Source organism: Muntiacus reevesi, chromosome 6 (assembly GCF_963930625.1).
Source record: "Muntiacus reevesi chromosome 6, mMunRee1.1, whole genome shotgun sequence".
Lineage (NCBI taxonomy): Eukaryota > Metazoa > Chordata > Mammalia > Artiodactyla > Cervidae > Muntiacus > Muntiacus reevesi.
In genome coordinates this window covers 46,200,851-46,220,733 of record NC_089254.1, presented here as the reverse complement: position 1 = coordinate 46,220,733, position 19,883 = coordinate 46,200,851, and the positions used below count along the sequence as shown (strand labels likewise).

General features: G+C 40.0%; 1 protein-coding gene across 2 annotated transcripts in view; it reads right to left on the bottom strand.

Annotated features, from left to right (window-relative positions):
* Window positions 1–10,147: 10,147 nt before the first annotated feature.
* The window catches only part of LOC136171141 (B-cell receptor-associated protein 29), a 50,459-nt gene continuing 40,723 nt past the window's right edge, over window positions 10,148–19,883 (bottom strand). Inside the window, exons 7-8 of one of the 2 annotated variants that reach the window (XM_065939844.1) lie at window positions 19,362–19,462; window positions 10,148–11,905 (exon numbers count right to left, since the gene is read on the bottom strand). In XM_065939844.1, the coding sequence (XP_065795916.1) occupies window positions 11,873–11,905; window positions 19,362–19,462 (134 nt within the window). In that variant the 3' untranslated portion in view covers window positions 10,148–11,872. The remainder of the gene's footprint in view (window positions 11,906–19,361; window positions 19,463–19,883) is intronic. The other variant, XM_065939845.1, reaches the window with a different exon arrangement.

The following is a 19,883-nucleotide window of genomic DNA, read 5'->3' as shown; positions in this document are numbered from 1 at the left end:
CTGTTCTCCCCTTCTCTCTGTCTATCAGAAATGGACCCATCAAGCTTTTGCTCATCAACTTCCTCTAGGAAGTCTCCTAGCCTCTCCCTTGGATTGAGTGCTCCTTCTTTGGAGATCTTATTATATATTTTTTTTCTACCACACATTTGACATCATCTGTATGGAGAAGGAAATGGCAACCCACTCCAGTACTCTTGCCTAGAAAATCCCATGGATGGAGGAGCCTGGTGCAGGCTACAGTCCGTGGGGTCGCAAAGAGTCGGACACGACTGAGCGATTTCACTTCACTTGGTAGTTGAGCCAGTTCCGTCTCTCTGTGTGTGTTAACTCCCAGTAGAAATAGGTTTCTTGAGGGCAGAAGCTTATCTGTGACCCTGGGAAAGTTTCCTAACCTGTCTCACAGGTTTAAGGAAGTAGTTATCTTTCATGGTATTGTTGTGATGATTAAGCTCAAGAGAACTTTCTGGACCTTGTTAGTTCATTCCTTTCTCTTTCTGCTTTGGTTTTGTGGTCCACTCCACGGTGCTCATGATGGATTCCAGGGAAGGGATTTAGGTTTGAGACCCTGCTGTGCCATTCCTTGTTCCCAAGGAACTCAGGAGACATATTTAAGCTCTCCAAGACTTATTTTTCTTGCTTGCAAATTGGGGATAATAAAAGTATTAGCATCATAGGATTTCTGCTATAATCAAATGAGTAGTGGGTAAAGCAATGAAAACGCAGCAAACATTGAGTACTCATCCAGTGTCAGCTGTTACTATTATGATAATACTCAGTGTACATTTGGTGCCTAAAAAAATACTTAAATTGGGGAAAAATTCATAGCACAGTCCTTTTAATAGATCAGCAGAGGTAACCTTGGTCACAATTTTCTACTCAATGGCTGTCTTCTATTTAGTTTGCCAATTCATCTGACACCTGGACCTTGTAAACCATTTGCTGGATCAGTTCAAACCTCATTCATGTAATAAAAATCAAAAATTGTTTGCAAGACAAAAGCCAGAACGAATTAGTAAGTGAAATCATAATCAAATAGGAAAGGTGTTTAACAGAGGGTGAATGAGAGATTCCCACTGGTATACATCTTCTCTAAAATCTTAATTAGAGTTCTGGAAAAGGCAAAGTCATACGCTGATATAGTGTTAATCTAATTACACTAGGAACAAATGGAGATGCTAATATGGGCGGAAGACCAATATAAACAAATCTAAACAAGGCTTTCTTTCAAAGAGCTCATAATGCATTACAAACATCGCCTTCATCTCAACAGTGCTTCTAGAAGAGTGAAATAGATTCCTAAGTTAGCAATATTGTTTTCTTTTTTTAATCAGTGTTATGATTTCAGGAATTGACTAGTTCTACAAGGGTACTTCTCAGGCAGCACTAGTGGTAACAACTAAGCACCAGCACTTACCACATGCAATATCTAACTTACCTGAAAAAAAACCCAATCACTCATACTTAAGAAAGAGGAAACTGAAGCTCACCATGGTTAAATGATTTGGCTAATGTTACACAGCTAATATGTGCTGTTGGTGGCGTTTGGAGTGAAAAGGCTCCAAATCCAACCCAAAGAATGCGGATTGACATTATTATAATTCTGTTTTCTATTCAGAATGAACTATATGGCAAGCTTCTATTACTTTTGATTTCCTGGACTTCTTTTGGATGTGTTCCTTTGAGTTTTTTGGTTTGTTTTTAATAAAGACTTATTTATTTATCTTTGACTGTGCTGGGTCTTCATCATTGGGCCTGGGCTTTCTCTAGCTGCAGTGAGCAGGGGCCATTCCCTAGCTGCGGTGTGTGGGCTTCTTATTGCCGTGATTTCTCTCGTTGTGGAGCACAGGCTCTAGTGTGTGTAGGCTTCCAAAGCTGTGGCGCATGGGTTCAGTAATTGTGGCGCATGGGCTTCGTTGCTCCTGAGCATGTGGGATCTTTCCAGATCAGCGATTGAATCTATGTTCCCCCCACTGGCAGGCAGATTCCTAACCACTGGACCACCAGGGAAGCCCCGTGCTTTGAGTTTTTATTTTCTTGGGTAATTTTTGGTTTCCTTCTCTTGTGTTATTTGCCTAGTTTTCCATGACCACCAGAACATCACCATTTAACCTCAAACACTCCTCCAGCATAATCAAAGTCTCCTTTCCATATGTTCCTTATATCCAATATGTTCATTCACATCAGAAATTTGATTAACAACATCTTCCTGAAAAAACCTCTTCCAGAGTCATATGAGCTGCCTCCTAGCTAAGAATCTCACTTCACCACCCTCCTGCCCTCTGTTTCTCACTGAGCTGATCTCTGCTTTCCTGATTCCTGGCTTCCTCCTTTTCAGTTCGCTCATCACTTAGGTGGAGCACATCCTCTAGCCTCAGTACCCCGAGGAGGGGTGTGTGGGAGGTAAATTTTTTGAGAATGTAAGAACCTGAAAATGTTTTTATTCTTCCTTCATACTTGATTTATAACTTGATTGAGTATAGAATTCTGGGTTAGAAATGTTTTTCTCTCAGACTTTTGAAAGCTTTGCTCTATCATCTTCTACCTTCCAGATTTCCTTTTGAGAAGTTTGGATTCCCTTCACCTTTGTGTGTTGGTTTTCTCACTTAAAACTTGTAGAATCTTCTCTTTTAACTCAGGTCATTTGGGTAGGTCTATGTTTAGACAGTATGCTAGGGATATGATGATATAATGAACTTTCCCCTGTTTCTCCCTAAAATGGCTCATTTTTATTTTCTGCAAAAAAGATCTTTTTTTTATAGCTTCTAGTTTTGATCTCATGGGTGTATTGAAATAAGAATCCAGTTTCTCTGAAGACATTGAGTTGTTATTATTTTTTATTGTCCTTTTCTTCCTCCTGCATATTTTGTATTTTCATCACTTTTTTTTTCCAGCTTGTTTTTTTGGTTTCCATTTTTTCGTATCAGAGGCTTTTCTTAGGTCTCCTCAGATTTGATTGCCTCCTTGTATTTACAAGTAGGGGCCTCAAGAGCCGCCCAGAATCTCTGAGCGAGAGGATGAGGTGTCCTGCAGGGAGAGTTGACTGGGAATGCCTGATGTCAACACTCATGGCTGCGTCATGAGGTCTTTCCTCCAGGGCCCGAGAGATCCCCACCTAGAAAAAGACTTGTTTGGTCTTCTGCCTGGAAGTGAGGGACTGGCTGCTGTCATGGTGGATTGAGGAAGAAGTTCTGCAATTAGTATGATGTGTCGTTTACTTAACTCATGTGTTTTCTCTTTTGGAAAGAGATTTTCTGCTTTAGCCTCTTCAAAGAGACAAATCATCTCTGTTGGGGTGAGGGGGGCCATCACCCAGCGCTGCGGGAAAACTGGTGAATCTAGGGATCTAAGTGCTTTTCAGACAGCTTTCAACTAACCCTCCTCGTTTCAGCCTATGCCTGCCCTCCTTTGCCCGGAGTAGCTGGTGCCATCACTCCCAGAGCTTCTGTTATTTGGCCCTTTTCTTGACTTGCTCCTTCCCCCCCACCTTCTCCCTCCCCCGAAAGTAGAATTCATTCTTTTTCAATTCTACCAAGTCAGTACCCCTTATTCATCTGCTCTGCAGCTCCTAGAACATTGGTGTTATTCCTTTTCATACTCACTTTATTCTTACAGGTTTACGCTTTTAAAAACTTTTAGTTTTAATGCAGTTTAGGAGAGACTAAAAGTGAGTGTTCAATCAGCTATCTTTTTTGAAATTCTGTTTTCTTTAGATAAAATCCTGCATCTGATATCTTCTAATATTGACAGAATTTTGCAACTGCCTTCATTAGGGAAAACCAAAGGCAGCAGGCTCTGGGCATGGTGAGCTTGGGTCCCACTCTGTTTCAGTTTTGAAACGTACAACTGCACTTTGGATTGCCTCATAGATGGTCTCATTAAAAGTACAAATTCTCCTGGGAACTATACACAGTATTTTATAATAATCTTATAAGGGAAAAGAATCTGAAAAATATGTATGTATAACTGAGTCACTTTGCCATATACCTGAAACTATACATTGATTTACACATTGTAAATCAACTAATACTTCAATTAAAAAAATAAAATTCCCTCTAAACTCCACCCACCACCCCCCACACACAACCCACCAAATTCTCCACACTAAGAACTAATAAAATGTTATGGGAATCTGATTACAAATCACACTTTCAAAAGTACTTGGCATTCACATAGTTTCCTCACTGTGGTAGCTAGAACAATAAAGTGAAGTGAAAGTGTTAGCCACTCAGTCATGTCTGACACTTGCAACCTCATGGACTGTAGGCTGCCAGGCTCCTCTGTCCATGGAATTCTCCAGGCAAGAATATTGGAGTGGGTATTCTCTTCTCCACGGGTTTTTCCTGACTCAGGGTCGAACCCAGGTCTCCTGCATTTTAGGTAGATTGTTTATCATTTGAACCACCAGGGGAGCTCAGATAGAAATATAACACCCCTCTCCCCTAAAGATGACCATATTCTAATCCTCAGAAACTGTTAAGTGTGGTAAATTATGTGACAAAGAGGAATTAAGGTAGCAGGTGGAATTAAATCAAAACCAGGTGGTAAGCAAATCAATTGCCTTTAAAATCAAGATTATCCTGGCTTCTCTGGGTAGGATACCATGTAATCACAAGAGTCCTTAAATGTAAAAGAGGGAAGCAGAAGACCAATAGAGTGCAACGTGACATAAGAAGGACTCCATTGGCTGTAACTGACTCTGAGGATAGAATGGGGCCAAACAAGTGCAGAGCTCAAAAAGGTGGGAAACAGATTATCCACTAGAGCTTCCAGAAGGAACCCACACTGCTAACACTTGGATTTTAGCTCCCTTACACTTGGAAGAAAAATTATGACCAACCTAGACAGCATATTAAAAAGCAGAGACCTTACTTTGCTAACAAAGGTCTGTCTAGTCAAGGCTATGGTTTTTCCAGTAAGTCATGTATGGATGTGAGAGTTGGACTATAAAGAAAGCTGAGTGCTTAAGAATTGATGCTTTTGAACTGTGGTGTTGGAAAAGACTCTTGAGAGTCCCTTGGACTGCAAGGATATCCAACCAGTCCATCCTAAAGGAAATCAGTCTTGAATATTCACTGGAAGGACTGATGTTGAAGCTGAAACTCCAATACTTTGGCCATCTGATGCGAAGAACTGACTCATGGGAAAAGACCCTGATGCTGGGAAAGATTGGAGGCAGGAGAAGGGGACAACAGAGGATGAGATGGTTGGATGGCATCACCGACTCGATGGACACGAGTTTGAGTAGACTCCAGGAGTTGGTGATGGACAGGGAGGCCTGGAGTGCTGCAGTCCATGGGGTTGCAAAAAGTTGGACACGACTGAGCGACTGAACTGAACACTCATTGCAGACTTCTAATCCCCAGAATCTTAACAGAATACACTTGCTATGAGCAACATTTATGATAATGTATTGCAGCAGCCCTGGAAAACTAATATATGTATTAGGAAGTAAAGCAGCGATTGTGATGCCTGTTCCACTAAATTTTGAAACAGTTGATTACATTAACTTTCCCCTCTCATTTCTTGCCTAGAGGCAGATTTGCTTATTTTAATATTTACTTATTTGGCTGCACCAGATCTTAGCTGTGGCATGTGAAATTTTGTTGTTGTTGTTGATTTGTGGCAGGCAAACTCTTATTTGCGACATGTGGGATCTATCTAGTTCCCTTACTAGGGATTGAACCCAAGTCCCTTGTATTGGGAACACGAAGTCTTAGCCACTTGACCACCTAGAGGTAGATTTGTGTGAGTTAATGAAGTTTAAGCTTTGGGACTCTCACCTGACACAGTTACTCTTGGAATACTGGAGTGGTCAAGTGCAGCCAGGAAGCATTCCTGATAAACTGCCCAGGGATATCTTAGTAGAAATGGAGCTGGGTCTCCAAGGCTCTAGCAATTTGTTGTCATTTTTGTTCTTATTCTGAAGAAATTCTCATGTTCAAACCTAATTTTGCTTTGGTAATTTTATATTGTTTTTCTTACAGAGATTTCCACAAATTTTATCTGCTCTGGGCAACCCCACACCCCACCAACTGTAGATCTGGCCCTACCACTGCCTTTCTCTTATTTTTCAAAGAGTTAGAAATATCACACCTGCACAGAGGTGTGTATATATATTTTAATCATCGGGAAAGGAAAAATAAGAGTGGCAATAAAGGTTCAAGTGGCTACTAAAACATCCCAGACCCAGGCCCTTCCACAAGATCAAATCTGCCAATGGAAACTGAAGGGAAATATGTCACTGGTCTGGAACAGGGATGTATTATTTTAAGACAGTTGGTCAAAATTGTAATTAATTTTATGGTAATCTTAAAACAATAGGATATACTCTAAAGACAAGGAATGGGAAGAATTATCTGAAGAGAATCTGATACATTAGAAATAGAATTAAATCCAAATAAACATTTATTGCATCTCTATGCAAATCAGATGCTGGGCTTTGCCTGGGGCAGGAGGAGAGGTGTCAGGAGAATAACAACCCAGAGTTGTCAGGAAAAGGTTCTTGGAAACTGCCTTGTGGTGCATTTTCATTGTGTAGAACTAGGGGGTCCACTTTTAAAGCATATGTATAAATTCTCCTTTCGGATTATCTTTTTCTTTCTTCCTTTTTCTCCTTCCTTCCCATTTTCTCCTTCCTTCCATCCCATTCTCTCTCTCCCTCCCTTTTCTTCCTCTCTTTCCCCCTATCTTTCTTTCTTTTCCTTTCTTTCTTCCTTCTCTCTTCTTCTTTTCTTCACGAAGGCAATGTTCCATTGGGTACCAGTTTTTGTATAATATTGAGTCGCTTTCTTCCAGAAAAAGTTGGTTTACTTCATCTAATCCTCTAAGTCCCTGAGGTGGAGTCTCGGTGGTGGTTTAGTTGCTCAGTCCTGTCTGACTCTTTGTGACTCCATGGACTGTAGCCCACCAGGCTCCTCTGTCCATGGGATTTCCCAAGCAAGAATACTGGGGTAGGTTGCCATTTTCTACTCCAGAATCTTTCCCCAACCCAGGAATAGAGCCTGTGTCTCCTGGATTGGAGGTGGTCTCCTGCATCGCAGGCAGATTCTTAACCTGAGCCACCCCAGGTCGTGAGGTAGTCTTTCACTTTAAAAATGAAGAAACTAGGAGTCAAAGTGGGATTTGATTTCAGGTGATTTATGCATATACTAATTATGCTTGTCTGCTTGTAGAGCATTTTCTGCCTATAAAATTTCTCATTAAATGTCCAACAACAGGGGATGAATCACATGCTCGTCGCAGGACAGTGGCTTTCATCTCCTTTTTCTGTCCTCACATAACAGGTGGTTATGGCACAGTCCTGTTGCTTGGGTGGGTAATTCTCAATGGTGGTTAGTAGTGAACAGGGCATATGGGTACGACTGTATGTAACTTGAAAAAACCCTGACCCATCAGGTGATGGGTGAATTTTATACATCCTATTGGAGGTCCTGCTGTAGAAGAATATGTATTAATGTGGAGGAATAAAAGCAGGTCACAAAACAGTATGTATGGTATGATTTAATTTTTGTAAATATTTGTATGTAAGAGCATTAACCGAACTGTATTTTTTTCTGTTTTCTATATTGTGTGTCAGTTTTGTTTCAAGAGAAAAATAAAAAAAACCTTTCAGGAAGTAAATCCTTGTAGAGTGTTATTTCAGGAAGCCCTTGGCTGAGATGTGGCAGGAAGTCATCAGTGCACTGAGAATGAGAATTAAATTCTTTATCATGGGTGTTGCTTCAGGAGGAACAAAGATATCTGAAGGAGTGATAATACAGTATGGAGAAACCTGGTTGACCAGGAAGGCATCTGGCTTAGGGAGCAAAGCCAAAACTTCAAATATGTTCTTTGCTCAAATTTAGAAAACCGGTGACCACGAAGAACAAAAAACCCTGTAGGAACTTTCAGTTCAGTTCAGTTGCTCAGTCATGTCCGACTCTGCGATTCCACGAATCATAGCACACCTGGCCTCCCTGTCCATCACCAACTCGCGGAGCTTACTCAAACTCATGTCCATCGAGTCGGTGATGCCATTCAAGCCATCTCATCCTCTGTCGTCCCCTTCTCCTCTTGCCCCCAATCCCTCCCAGCATCAGCCCATCCAATGAGTCAACTCTTTGCATGAGGTGGCCAAAGTATTGGGAGTTTCAGCTTCAGCATCAGTCCTTCCAATGAACACTCAGGACTGATCTCTTTAGGATGGACTGGTTGGATCTCCTTGCAGTCCAAGGCACTCTCAAGAGTCTTCTCCAACACCACAGTTCAAAAGCATCAATTTTTTGGTGCTCAGCTTTCTTCACAGTCCAACTCTCACATTCATACATGACCACTGGAAAAACTATAGCCTTGACTAGACGAAACTGTGTTGGCAAAGTAATATCTCTGCTTTTTAATATGCTATCTAGCTTGGTCATAACTTTCCTTCCAAGGAGTGTCTTTTAATTTCATGGCTGCAGTCACCATCTGAAGTGATTTTGGAGCCCCCCAAAAATAAAGTCTGACACTGTTTCCAGTTTCCCCATCTATTTCCCATGAAGTGATGTAGGAACTTTAGTCTTTCCTAATTTTGTCACAATCAGAAGTCAAGCTCTTATGTTGCGTGTGTGCGTGTGTACACAAGGGGTAACTGAAAGCTCTTGTGTTTTGTGTGCTTCGTCCTCCTTGTGGTGAAAGTCACAGTAAAGATAAAAAAGGAGACACCAGAAGTCTACTTCCCTTGTAAATTCTTCCTGTGTAAAATGCACAGATATTGTGGGGGCACACTGCATGCTGCTGATGGACTAATAACAGTTAAGTTAAATATAAAAGGCTGGACTGCAGAGAAAGTAGAGGATGTAATTTAAAATCATGATCCAAATGTAAATGGCAGGCATGATGAGACTCTTTGAGTAGGAAAGAGATGGGCGGTCCCTCCCATCTACATACTACCAGAGCTGAACTATGAAATAATAAAATGCACTTAGTAAGTTGTTATTATTTAGTCACTAAGTCGTGTGCGACTCTTCTGTGACCCCATGGACTGTAGCCTGCCAAGCTCCTCTGTCTATGGGATTTTCTAGGCAAGAATACTGGGGTGGGTTGCCATTTCCTTCTCCAGGGGATCTTCCCGGCCCATGTCTCCTGCATTACAGGCAGATTCTTTACCGCCGAGCCACTTGGGAAGCCCCAGTTAACTGATTTAAGAAATGCTAAAACAAAAACCAAACTGAATTCTCAATAGTGGGGCTCAAGAACTTCCGGGTAGGCTGAAGAATAAAAGAAATTCAAAAGGGCTTCATGGACTTCAGAGAACTCATTCTAGACATAAGCAAGGCATAAAAAGCCCACTGTATTTACACATTGCATCATGGGTCCTCAAACACATGGTGTAACACATGTTGGCTGCAGGCATGGCCGTTCAGCTCTGGTGGTACGTAGATGGGACAGACAGAGAAGGCAATGAACCAGATGGGAATGCAGAACCAGACCAAGCCACAGAGGTAGAGCAGGGTAATGGGAGCAGGTGCATCCAGGAGGCTGGAACTGTGTGGTCTGAGGAGGCAAGGCTCTCAGTAGAGCCCCACCAGGACTGCAGCATGAGAATTTACAGATCCAGGCAGGTTGGTGGCACCAAGACTTAATCTAGTTACCAGTACAGGGGCCCAATATAGAGTCAGATGAGCAATGAAGATGACTAACGCCACATTCTAGATGCTCAGCTAGAACTATTTTCTTTTTTTGGCCACACTGAGTGGCATGTGGGAATTAGTTCCCCAGTCAGGGCTTGAACCCATGCTCTTTGCATTGGAAGTGCAGAGTCTGAACCACTGGACCACCAGGGAAGTCCCTCAGCTAGAGCTTCTTAAGTGTGACTTTCTATAACCTGAGACTTCAAGTTATATTTGCAGGGAGGGAGGGAATCTGACAAAACTCTTAACTGATAGAAAAGGGCAAGTGTAACCCTTCTGTTTGAACCTATAATACAGCCTAAGATATAAAGAAGTCATCACTGACAGGAGGAACTTAATTTGCAATTCGACTAGGTCCGTGTTTATTTATAATAATAGGATTTGCTAAGCACCCTCACTGACAAGGAGAGTCAAAAGGATGAACAAGCACAGCTCAAGAGGCCTTCAGCGTGGTGTAAAATAGACACACTCGGGAGCCAGACTTCATGGTCCAAACCTTGGTTAGTACATGGCAGTATTTTATTTAGCAAATTATAGCTAATTTGTGTATAAAAACTGGAATAGTATCTGGGGAACCAGGACACCTAAATTCTAGACTCAAATCCTAGCCCTGGATCTAACTACTCATGTCAACTTGGGAAAACTGTATACACTTTTGAGGACTGTTTGCAAACCTGTACAATTGAGATGAGGACCAAGACTACTTGAATATATTAAGTGCTTTCTGGGAATCTTTCAAATCCTTATGCTCTTCAAAGAGCACCTGGTCTTTCCCCTTGCTGTACAGTCTGCACAACTTTTGAGAATCACTGTGTTATCTCAGTTTATATATTAATCCCGACCTAAATGTTATGATTCCCATTTCAGTGATGTGGAAATGGAAATCTAGCAAGTTTGATTTATCTGTGCAAAATCCAAAGGCTAAATTAGTGGTGAGAATAGGATTCTTATCTGGTTCTGTCAGTTCTAAAGCTGTGCAATTTCTATTTTTCTGTATGTTATTCTGTCATTAGACTTGATTTGTTGACTAGGCCAAGATCATAAATACACAGAATCTATATCTCACTCTGGTAGGCTGGCACTTTGATATTTTTAAGTTGCTACTTGTTCAGTTCTCTCCTCTGTCAGCATTCCCTTGCCTTGTTATTTATGGTTCTGTCAGCCCATATGGCCTAACTCCCATTTCTTACTCTGTTAAATGTCTCCTACATGTCTGTTTTCTAGCAGTAACTCCTTATATCTGAAATTAAATTCTTATGTACTTGCTCATTTCTTATGGACTTGCCACGTTACAATGAAAAAACTAATTATGCATGAAGTTGGTGCTAAAATGATCATAACAAAGGATAAAACAAACATCAGGGAAGTAAAGACTCCAGTAATTATTTTTCATTTTCTTTTATATCTAGGTCTTTAAGAAACAAGGAAGATAGCTTTCAAGTCTAAACACTGGAGCAACCTAAATCACATTAATATAACAATCATCTTCTCCTAAAGGAAACTAAATGAATATATGAATGGAAAACAGTATTTAATATGTAGCTTTCAGAATACAGAAACGCCTCAGAGAAACCGTGGCACCAGTGTCTGTATGTATGAGGTGATATCTGTGTAGTTAGCAACTCTCACAGCAATGGGAACACCGCTTTTTGGACACATTATACATAAACTTTCTATCTCAAGAATTCCACATTGTTGTAAAGTAATTTCAGTTCAGTGCTATGGCAGTTATGCAAATAGATGTAAACTCCATTCCCAGATGAACATTAAAAAAGCAGAATGCCTACTAATGATGTATTAACACAAATGTCAACAAAAATAATTTAACAGGTGCAGAAACACAATACTGAAAATATAATTATCAATACAGCTGTCTTAAAAGAGTTAACTAGTACCATCAGGCTTAAAAAAAGCACTTAAGGTCACTGTTATCACGTTTCACTCTTTCAGCCACCATACACCAGTGTTACTATCAGTATCTAAATAAGGTGTTTAACATGCTTATATTTTATTTAAGAGCTGGAATACAGGCTTTACAATATATCTGAAACATCATCAATACTGTGATAATGCCATTATGATAAGTCTATGTGTGTGGCATTAAAAAATAATGGCTGGTCATAGTATGTTTTTCTGAACTGAATTTTAAATTTTCTAGAGGCTAACATGATAACAAATTTCTCTTCTTGACACGGTATATTCACAATCTCCTTTCATAAAGTTCACAGGCATTTCTTGTCTTTCCCTGCACGATCCTGTAAGAAAAAAACATGACTTGGGTAGTTAGAGAAAGAGATTCATAAATATGACAAGAACTTTTAAAAAACATTCTCTTTCAGTTCTGGTTTCCTCAGTGTGTATGCCCAGCAGTGGGATTGCTGGGTTGTATGGCATGGAAGCAACCTAGATGTCCATCGGCAGATGAATGGATAGGAAAGTTGTGGTACATATACAACACAGGAATATTGCTCAGCTATAAAAAAGAATGCATTTGAGTCAGTTCTAAAGAGGTGGATGAAACTGGAGCCTATTACACAAAGTGAGGTAAGTCAGAAAGAAAAACACCAATATAGTACATTAAAGCATATATATGGAATTTAGAAAGATGGTAACAACGACCTTAGATGCAAGATAGCAAAAGAGACACAGATGTAAAGAACAGACTTTTGGAATCTGTGGGAGAAGCTGAGGGTGGGAGGACTTGAGAGAATAGTATTGAAACATGTATGTATGTTACCATATGTGAAATACATGACCAGTCCAAGTTCGATGCATGAAACAGAGCTCTCAAAGCCGGTGCACTGGGACACCCTGAGGGATGGGATGGGGAGGGAGGTGGGGGGGTTCACGATGGGGGACACATGTACACCCATGGCTGATTCATATCAATGTACGGCAAAAACCACCACAACACTGTAAAGTAACTAGCCTCCAATTAAAATAAATTAAAAAAATAAAAAAACATTCTTTTCTGTGTATAGTAATTAATTGCAAGGATAATCAAATGAAAATACAAAGTCTCATATTTTAAAAACTACAAAATGTATTAATGTGTTTAAAAGGAGAAGAAATAACACTCTTGTTAAGTTCATCTTTTCCCTGGCTTTAATCTATTTTGCTTTCATTTCACAGGCTATACAAGGAGAACAAAATTTCTAAAATTCCCCTCGTGTAAACCTAATTAAGATTTTTGGCAAAGAAAGAATGAAGGAAACAAAAAAATCCATACTGGTGGCTTTTTTTGTTGCTATTCTTCTGACATTTGCCAATAGAACTGGCTTCTCAAATTACACTCTTTGCTGATCATAAGATGACTATAATACATCATTTAAAACTGGAGGAAAATGGGATAGACATTAACATAAGATATCATTTTCTACATTGAGAAAAAATCAAACAAGGGAGTTGTGTGGTTATTGCTGCAACAGAGAAGCTATCAAGCTCTCTTCTGGGCTGAGCATTCTTGCTTTCAGGGCAACTACAGTAACATTAAAGCAACTGAGTCAGAGGACAGCATTAGAGGAGGCATCTGAATAACAAGGTATAGCTCTTATGCGTTCACATATATCTTATCACTTTAGATAAAAATCATAGCTTTAATGGAGCTGCTACCCTGACGAGTCCCTTAAGCGAAGGGTAATTTTCCAAAATGAAACTTTAAAAGAGGATAGTGCTGACAAGTCTGTGCTGTCAATGACCCTGAATACGCTGTGCTTTTTTTTTTTTTCTAGAAGAGAGTCATGGCAAACAAGGAAAGGCAAAGACTACATGTTTTGAAGGTACTGTTTTCTAATATTTATTTAGTGCCTATAACAGGCAGGGGATCAGATGGGGAAATCCAAAGAGGTTTAAAAGATGTAAAGTGGAATTTGTTTACAATAGAGAAACCAGTTTTCCCTCTTCCACCTGTTTCCTTAATATTTTAACAGTCCTTTAAGATTATTTTATTTAAAATAAATCAAGTATATAAAACTGAAAAGTTGTTTCCCAATGAACTTTATGATGTAATTCAATTATTGAGGTTGGTCTGACAACAGAAGTAAAATTCATGAAGGACAATTTGGCACAGCTTTTTACTGTGGTTGGTCTAGAGCAATCTTTTGCTTCTCAAATGGGTTCAGAAAGTGAATAATCAAAGTTTAAGAGTGACTTTTAAGAAAATGGTTCTCATATAATGACAACTAAATCTCAGAATATTATTCAGGCTCTCATATTGGATAATGAGGGGTTAAGTAGGTGAATGGGAAAAAAATGTGGCCAATTAAGAAATAATTTTCCCACAGTAGTAGATATAATGGTAATCTGAGTTAAATTCACCCAACCAGTCCATTTTAGTTTGTTAATTTCAACAGCCATCATAGTCAACAAAAGAGTCTGAAATGCAGTACTTGGATGCAATCTCAAAAAGGACAAAATGGTCTGTTTGTATCCAAGGCAAACCATTCAATATCACAGTAATCCAAGTCTATGCCCTGAGCAGTAATGCTGAAGAAGCTAAAGTTGAACAGTTCTGTGAAGACCTATAAGACCTTCTAGAACTAACACCAAAAAAAGATGTCCTTTTCATTATAGGGGACTGGAATGCAGAAGTAGGAAGTTAAGAGATACCTGGAGTAACAGGCAAATTTGGCCTTGGAGTACAAAATGAAGCAGGTCAAGGACTAAGAGTTTTGCCAAGAGAACTCACTGGTCACAGCAAACACCCTCTTCCAACAACGTAAGAGAAGACTCTACACATGGACATCATCAGATGGTCAACACTGAAATCAGACTGATTATATTCTTTGCAGCCAAAGATGGAGAAGCTCTATACAGTCAGTAAAAACAAGACCAGGAGCTGACTGTGGCTCATATCACAAACTCCTTATTGCCAAATTCAGACCGAAATTGAAGAAAGTAGGGAAAACCACTAGACCATTCAGGTATGACCTAAATCAAATCTCTAATGATTATTGAGTGAAAGTGACAAATAGAATCATGGGATTAGATCTGATAGACAGTGCCTGAAGAACTATGGACGGAGGATCATAGCTCAGAGGCTGTGATCAAAACCATCCCCAAGAAAAAGAAATGCAAAATGAAAAACGGTTATCTGAAGAGGCCTTACAAATAGCTGAGAAAAGAAAAGATGTGAAAAGCGAAGGAGAAAAGGAAAGATATACCCACCTGAATGCAGAGTTCCAAAGAATAGCATGGAGAGATAAGAAAGCCTTCCTCAGTGATCAATGCAAAGAAACAGAGGAAAACAACAGAATGGGAAAGATTAGAGATCTCTTCAAGAAAATTAGAGATACCAAGGGAACATTTCATGCAAAGATGGGCTCAATAAGGGACAGAAATGGCATTGACCTAACAGAAGCAGAAGATATTAAGAAGAGGTGGCAAGAATACACCAAAGAACTATACAAAAAAGATCTTCATGAGCCAGATAACCACGATGGTGTGATCACCCACCTAGAGCCAGACATACTGGAATGCAAAGTCAAGTGGGCCTTAAAGTATCACTACAAACAAAGCTAATGAAGATGATGGAATTCCAGTTGAGCTATTTCATATCCTAAAAGATAACGCTGTAAAAGTGCTGCACTCAATATGCCAGCAAATTCGGAAAATGCAGCAGTGGCCACGGGACTGGAAAAGGTCAGTTTCCATTCCAATTCCAAAGGAAGGCAATGCCAAAGAATGTTCAAACCACCATACAATTGCACTCATCTCACACACCAGCAAAGTAATGCTCAAAATTCTCCAAGCTGGGCTTCAACAGTACATGAACTGTGAACTTCCAGATGTTCAAGCTGGGTTTAGAAAAGGCAGAGGAACCAGAGAACAAATTGTCAACATCCATTGGATGATCCACTGGATCATCAAAAAGAAAGTTCCAGAAAAACGTCTACTTCTGCTTCATTGACTATGCCACAGTCTTTGACTGTGTGGATCACAATAAAACTGTGGAAAATTCTTCAAGAGATAGGAATACCAGACCACCTGACCTGCCTCCTGAGAAATCTATATGCAGGTCAAAAAGCAATACTTAGAACTGGACATGGACAACAGACTGGTTCCAAATCGGGAAAGGAGTACGTCAAGGCTGTGTATATTGTCACTGGGCTTATTTAACTTATATGCAGAGTACATCATGAGAAATGCTGGACTGGATGAAGCTAAAGCTGGAATCAAGACTGCTGGGAGAGATATCAATAACCTCAGATACGCATATGACACCACCCTTGTGGCAGAAAGCGAAGAAGAACTAAGAGCCTCTTGATGAAAGTGAAAGAGGAGAGTGAAAAGAGTTGGCTTAAAACTCAACATTCAGAAAACTCAGATCACGGCATCTGGTCCCATCACTTCATGGCAAATAGATGGGGAAACAATGGCAGACTTTATTTTTTTGGGCTCCAAGATCACTGCAGATGGTGACTTCAGCCATGAAATTAAAGACACTTGCTCCTTGGAAGAAAAGTTATGACCAACCTAGACAGCATATTAAAAAGCAGAGACATTACTTTGCCAACAAAGATCCATCTAGTCAAAGCTATGGCTTTTCCAGTAGTCATGTATGGATGTGAGAGTTGGACTATAAAGAAAGCTGAGCACGAAAGAATTGATGCTTTTGGACTGTGGTATTGGAGAAGACTCTTGAGAGTCCCTTGGACTGCAAGGAGATTCAATCAGTCCATTTTAAAGGAAACCAGTCTTGAATATTCATTAGAAGGGCTGATGCTAAAGCTGAAACTCCAATACTTTGGCACCTGATGCAAAGAACTAACTCATCTGAAAAGACTGATGCTCGGAAAGATTGAAGGTGGGAGGAAAAGGGGATGACATAGGATGAGATGGTTGGATGGCATCACTGACGCGATGGACATGAGTTTGAGTAAGCTCTGGGAGTTGGTGATGGACATGGAAGCCTGGCGTGCTGCAGTCCATAGGGTCGCAAATAGTTGGACATGACTAAGCGACTGAACTGAACTGAACTGAACAGTTGTAGAGAGTTTATCTTGTTTAAAGATATTTGAAGGGCTTTCTTGCTTAGGATTTAATGCTCATGAGATATTAAAATCCTTATCTAAGTATTAAAGAAGCCAAGGTGCATGAATGTCAAATGATTTACTCGTGGTTTACAGAATTGTTTAACCATGGGGCTAAGAGTTTTTTTCTTCAAATAGATGTTTGTTACAGGGAACTGGTTTTATAGGTGGTAAGAGAGTAGACACCGAAAGAGGATGGCAAGGCAACTTAGGAATTGGCAACAGGAGAAAACCACTCTTTGGGTTGGAAGGCAATGGAGGAGACAGTATTACAGATTCCAGGAATGAGGGACACCAGGTGGAAGCCCCCAGTGGGAACTGGGACTGTGGAAAGAGATGAGGCTGCTGTGGCAGATGCTGCCCCAAACTGAGAGAGCAGGGGAAGTTTTCTGCCTTTCCCCTTTTCCTGCCTTTGGTCTTTTACCTATGCCTCCCTTTGGCTGCTGAATCTGCCCAGAAGCCAGAGAACAGATCCCAGAACTCAAAGTCCAATGACCAGCAGGTGAAAGAGCGTAACAGTTAATGATGATGATTTCTTGACTTTGAATCCAGTTGTGAATGCTTTCACTTTTCAGTTAGTGACTTTGGGTACATTATTTAACATCTACAGGTCTCATTTTCCTTATTTACATAATATACATTTTAGTTGATAAGCTAGGACAGAAAGTACGAGGATTTTTATATGAAGCCATCAACTAAGTGCTCGGTCCAGAGCACATCCTTAGTAAGTACTATCCATTAAATATTTCAAAAACCTGGATATAAGGCCTAAATGCATCAACGCCCAACTCTCAGCCTGGTACTTGGAATATTTGGGATGATGTCATTTTTTCAAAGACACAGATTTAACAGTCACTTTCTTGGGAGTGAATTTCTCATAAAAGCTTTTGAACACTTTTATCAAGAATGTATAAGCTGTAAGCTGAAATTTTTTGGGAACGCTTTTTTTGGGTTGAGTGAATCTCAGTAACATACATTTTTTAGGGATTAAGAGAATCATTGGATGCTGCCATAATGGGATATTCAGCAATGATGGAGTCTTCCTGCTGCTTCTCCATCTAGGGATCTAAATGTTTCTGACACCTAGGCAGAGTCCACTGGTGTAAGGTACTCATCCTCATTGCCTATACTCTGACCTCACACATGCGAAGGTGAAAAAGTTCTTTTTCCAGGTGAGAGGCTTCTAAAGTGTTTCTCCACTTTCCATGGAGGATCTTGAAGGATGCAAAGGAATAATTCTCATCTCATCATGCCATGATAAAGCCAACAATTTCAGGTACTCTGTTTTAGAGATGGGGAAAGGGTAGTCTTGCTGAAAATCTAACTGGTTTCTCCAGACCCTGTGAAGTGAGCTTTGGGAGTCGTGGGTCTGGAGCACATAAAGTATCTGTCTGTCTCTGGGTGTCCTATTGTCAAAGTAGGTTAGTTAAACATGCAACTCGACTGGGAATAACAGATTGCCAATGTGCTTTGGACCTTGTCTTGACTGGCTCTAATCAAGGCCAGAGTGCCTGGATAAGAGTAATTCATTATTTCAGTAAAATTTCTACAGAAGAATTAATACCGATAATGGTGATAATTACAAGCTCTCATTCCTGGGGTGTTTACTGGCCAGGTACAATGCTAAGTGGCCTAACATTTTCTTTAATCCTCCCAACAAGCTGGTGAGCCAGGTGCTATTATTGTTCTGATTCTACAGATGAAGAGAAGTGAGCCCCAGCAGGGTGACATAAACTGCTTGGGATCACTAAGCTAGCATGAGAGTTAAGAGTTATTCCAGTTGTCCGACATCAAGGCCTATGAGTAGAGTGCTTGCTTGTCTTGTACAAGGCACATTGCTAGATCCTGAAGATACAATGACCACTGACAAGCAGGGAAATGAGACTAAGGTTTCTTGTACAGTGAAATAACTGTAGAGCTGTAATTGCTAAAAAGCCTCGATTGAAGGCCACAAACGCTGCCAAATTCTAAGGAAAAGCCCAACCTGAAAGCAGAAGAGCAGAGACAGTCCACTTTGGGAGGAACTAGGAAAGTCAGGGTTGCCTCTGGAATGGGTGGGTCTTCCCAGTGGGCTGGCAAATCAATTCAGGTTATGACCTGGCAGCCCAAGAGGGAAGGAAGACAAGCCCATTCCATGGGTGAATGTAGGGAACTGGCTCTTGATGAACTGAAGGGGAAGAGAAAGAAAATCATGGCCCCAACTTTGTGACTTCAATGACAAAAAGGTTTTCCCTATTTCCATCTTTCAACTCAACTCTGGAGGAAAAACATATATTTGAATGCTGCAGGGTTTGTCCTAAGATGTTTAAAACAGTAGGACTGAAGAGTAGTGTGATGTAGGTCTTTGATTTTTGGTTGTATTTTGACATGCATATGGCAAACATTCAAAATGTCAAAACTAAATTATTTCAGGACCAGCCTTTTTTCAATGCTGCTCAATTCTTTTGCTTAAAACATCACTGCAACAAGAGTGCTCTAAGTTAGCATGCTGTAAATCTCTATGTCATGATTATCTTGCATATTGATGCAATGTCCCACTCTTAAGTCTTCAAGTAAAAATTGGCTTAATCATTTAGCAAAGTCAGAATTAAGAACACCTTGACTTGGGAAGGTGAACAGCCCAAATAATTGACTTAAGTATTTTTTAAAAGCTGAGGCTCATAAAGTGGATGTCACCCACCTGAAGTCCTGAGTGTTCTCTCAGGAGCCGGTCATACTCTTTTGAAAGTCTCTCTGATTGCATCTTCATTATCATCACGTCATTTTGTGCCTTAGAAAGGGCTAGAGAACATTGAATAAAATTAAAAAATCTTGAATTTGAAATTATTTCAAATTTATAGGAAAGTTGCAAAGAGAACTCCTTTGTAGCCTTTATTTGACATTGTATTCTCTCTGTACAAGCACAATTATTTTCTTGAACCATTTGAGATCAAATTACAGACTTCATGTCCCTTTACCCTTAGGAAATCACTGTGTATTTCCTAAGAACCAAGATATTCACAGTATAGTTACCAAATTTAGGAAATTTAACATCAATATAATACTTTTTATCTGATCTACCATCTACTTTCGATCTTCACAACTATACCACTTATGTCCTTTTTATCATTTTTTTCAGTTCTAGTCCAGATATCTAGTCCTATATTGAAGATTGGCATTAAGATGTCATGTCTCTTTAATTTCCACTAATCTGGGATAGTTC